The sequence below is a fragment of the Euphorbia lathyris genome, chromosome 4 (assembly GCF_963576675.1).
Source record: "Euphorbia lathyris chromosome 4, ddEupLath1.1, whole genome shotgun sequence".
Lineage (NCBI taxonomy): Eukaryota > Viridiplantae > Streptophyta > Magnoliopsida > Malpighiales > Euphorbiaceae > Euphorbia > Euphorbia lathyris.
The window spans coordinates 34,525,692-34,529,573 of NC_088913.1; the positions used below are offsets into that span (position 1 = coordinate 34,525,692).

At 32.5% G+C, this 3,882-nt stretch overlaps 1 protein-coding gene across 1 annotated transcript; it reads left to right on the forward strand.

Moving 5' to 3' along the window:
* Positions 1 to 2,062, forward strand: LOC136227741 (small ribosomal subunit protein uS10z/uS10x-like). Its single transcript, XM_066016481.1, has 4 exons — positions 1 to 145; positions 282 to 406; positions 588 to 701; positions 1,684 to 2,062. Exons 2-4 carry the CDS (start codon positions 289 to 291, stop codon positions 1,824 to 1,826), a joined length of 375 nt encoding a protein of 124 aa, XP_065872553.1. The 5' UTR covers positions 1 to 145; positions 282 to 288; the 3' UTR covers positions 1,827 to 2,062.
* Positions 2,063 to 3,882: the final 1,820 nt, after the last annotated feature.

The window sequence follows — 3,882 nt, forward strand, 5'->3', positions numbered from 1 at the left end:
TTGGCAAAAAGCCTCCAAGTTCAATTGACATACTGTACAACCTCTGCAATATCATATATATAGATAATTATACCAAACCCTAAATCCGAGCTGCGGTTTTCTTTTCTTCTGCACAGTGCATTAGCTTTGGCCAAATCACTCTAAGGTTTCTCTTACCATCTTCTGTATCTTAAGATTGTTTTCGCATCGGGCATGCTATTGGATCCTATCGCTATTTTAAATATTGCTTATGTTTTCGTCTGTGTACTAATTTGTTTATTGTGGTGATTTTCTTATTTTAGGAGATCAATGGCAGCAGCTTACGGTGCAATGAAGCCGGTAAAGGCTGGTCTGGAGGAGCCCCAGGACCAGATTCACAAAATCAGGATCACTCTCTCATCAAAAAATGTCAAAAACCTCGAAAAAGGTTCTTCTTTCCCGTTCTTCTCTTTACAAGTAACAAAAGTGTGAAAATCCGTTTATTTACTTTGTTTTAAGCTTTGATCTTTGATTATGTTGTTCAATTAAATCCTGTTTTCTTGTATTTTTGTAGAGTGAATTTTTGCTGTTCATGTTACTGATTGATATTATCTGGGTTTGTTATATAGTATGTGCTGATTTGGTTCGTGGTGCCAAGGAAAAGAAATTGAGAGTCAAGGGACCCGTGAGAATCCCTACCAAGGTTCTTAACATTACCACCAGGAAATCCCCTTGTGGTGAAGGTATTTACCTAACCACTAAATTTTAGTTACCAATCTCTTTTTGTATTCTAATCAACTCCTATAATACAATAAGAGATTGGATTTTTTCTAGTTTTCAATCCTATGTATGCCACATTATTTATTGTGCTTCCGATTGAATTGTGGAATAGAAACAGAATAGAAATGCTGAATCAGTGCTTTTTTTTTCTTTATCTTCGGTAGATCATCAATTTTTTATGCTTCGCCACATTTATGTATATCAAACTGCTTGATATTTTTTGATAAAATTCTTTTTGCATCTATTTTGCAACTGACAAGCTGAGAATTTTGTATATATATATATATATATGCTGCATGGAAACGGATACCGGGATAGCTTATTTCTAAGAAAAATTAGCTAGCAAGCTGTATTAGAAACAGACACGAAACGGAAGAGTTTCTGTGCAACATATATGTATATATAAATGTTTATATATGTATATATACTACAGTGCCTGCTTGATTTAATCACTGCTAGTGTTTATAAATTTTATAATTCATTACTTCTTAGATGAACTAATTGTTTCTTTCATTTATTTGCCAATTGCTTTCATTCTTATCGAAAGTGGTTACACATTCATTTTCCAATGCACATTGCTTCCATTTGGAAACAGTGATTGCATTGCTAGTTTGATTATATTTTCGTAGTATCCTAATAAATTTGGTGCTCATGCTTCATGTTCTTGATTGATACTAATTCCTAATATCAGAATTCATATAACATGAAGTTTTAATCATTAGATTTGTCCCAACAGTTACAAAGTTCCTTCTTATACACGTACTTTTCGAACTTGTAAATTACTAGGTGTAATATGGACAAGGCGTCGGATCACAAGTCTTATATTTTCACTTTCTGAATCTTTATTGTTCATGTTTTGCTTTGATTGCATAACTAGGAAATGATTTATGTAGCCTGCCGATACATGAATGTTATTGACATTGTGTTTTGTTGTATTATTTGCAGGAACCAACACATGGGACAGATTTGAGCTCCGGGTCCACAAGCGTGTTATTGACCTTTTCAGCTTACCAGAGGTGGTCAAGCAGATCACTTCAATTACTATTGAACCTGGTGTTGAGGTCGAGGTTACAATAGCAGACTCATGAATGTCTGAAATTATGTGATTTCCTTTTTGGTTAAATACAGTTGAATTAGTTTTTTAGAAGCTGAGAGGACCTGTCCTTCTGGATTCTATTATATGCTTGGAATGTCCTTGATGAGAATACATACTTTTAGGGGTAATGTAGCATGGCTTGTTGTTCCTTAATATGAAGATAATGTTATGCAGAGTGACAATTTTGTCTAATTTTCAAATCGTAAAAGCATGTTTTTGGTTATGAAATATTTGTTGCAAGACCTGACCATTAAAAGCTAAGTAACCATAGAATCTACCTAAATTTATTATCTGGATATGTAAGTTGATCGAGAATTGATTATATTGTTGATTTTCTGTTTACATTTTCATTTGAAGATTGAAATGATATTTCTGTTCACATTGAATGTTTTCCAGTTTTACCTATCAGAATTGCTGATATGAAATTTCGTTAAAGTGCGTGAAATGTAATGTTTGATTCTCTTTGTCACTCTTACAGAATATATGACTTTAGAAGTTGGATGTAGCTCTTTAGGATTCAATTGAGTTTAATGTTTATGTCGAGTATGAGCATTTGCATCTGGTGATTGCACAAGTTTCAGCATTAGTATTTACCATAAGATGAGAATGTTGGTTGTGCCTTCTTTAGTTTCATTCTTCAAAGCATTGCCCAACTTCCCCAAATAGCTTAAGAGTGTTCGTTGCAGTTACTTAGTTGGTTTGGATATTCATTTTTCACATTTACAACTGTCTGGTTTAAGTCTGCACATAAAATAAATAAGTATTGGACTTCAAGTTATATTTTTATTGTTTATAATTGTTTTTTATTTTTTAATATAAAATATATATTTGAGAAATTATTATAGACTAGATCCGATTAGACAGGCGGTACACAAATCACAAATACATAGTTACCGTTAGATATGGACTTATTAGTCAGTGTGTAAGACATAAATTTTAACTTCAGTCACATTCTTCTAGCCATTCTTTGTTACTCGTGCGGGGTGAGTTGAAGGCAAAAAAAATTCTTCTAGCCATTTTTCATTACTTAAGTGTAGGGGACAGAGTAAAAAATGTATCTTGGCCTTGTTTGTTGGAAATAAGAGATCACATGTTTTTTTATATGCATATTTATTTGGCTATTAGTTTTGAGAACCTTGTTGCAAAGTACGAGGGGTCATCTTGACTTTATTTATTTGAAGGTGGAGAATACGAAGCAACATTCTTGATATCTATACTTTGGAGGCTTGATTTGGAATCTATATATGTATCTGTATTCTAATACTTGTTCCATTACTAATGTATCTCCCCCACATAGGGATGATAACGGGTACCTAACACTATCCGATCCTAATTGGACTATTTGTATTCTGTAAAAAAAGGGTATGAGATCAAAACCAATACATGTGCCGGGTATGGGAGTACCCCCTTGGATATCCATTACCTGTTATAAATCTCTTATATATTAAAAAATATAATTGTTTTTTTAAATGTGAGATTCAAACTCCAACTTTTTATTCTTTAACCAATGAGTGATGCTATTAAGTTACTTTATTTTTATAGATAAATGTTTAATTTATTCAAATTTTAGATTGATGGTTTATTAAAAATTTTATTTTGTTAAATTTGTAATATTTTTTGTTTTATGTATTGATTCTTAACGGGTAAAAGTACCAACGAGTACTCATGAATTAAATCAGACGAGTATAAGATGCAAAAAGTATATATGTTAGGGTAATGAGACTGGTACGAGTAATTAAAAAATAAATGGATAAGGGTTTGGGATTGACACTACTCACGGGTACTCTACCCATTGTCATCCTTACTCTCACTTTGTAAAATCGAGTAAATAACATCACTGGTACCTGAATTATACCCCAATTCACACTTTGGTATCTGAATTACATTTTGTCTCAAAAATATACCTCAAGTATGGATGACTTGACAATTTAATACGTTTAGCCAGTCACTAACAGTCAATGCGAGTTTTGACCACCTTTTTTTTATTAAATTTTCTCTTAACTTTTCTTCTCCCTCCTCCATTCTCACACACACTCTTTCTTTGATTA

Bases quoted from the DNA above. Each gene is read 5' to 3' on its own strand.
- LOC136227741 (XM_066016481.1), top strand. From the start codon at position 289: ATGGCAGCAGCTTACGGTGCAATGAAGCCGGTAAAGGCTGGTCTGGAG. The intron at 407-587 runs GTTCTTCTTTCC...TTTGTTATATAG, and splicing joins TGTCAAAAACCTCGAAAAAG to TATGTGCTGATTTGGTTCGT. The intron at 702-1,683 runs GTATTTACCTAA...TATTATTTGCAG, and splicing joins GAAATCCCCTTGTGGTGAAG to GAACCAACACATGGGACAGA.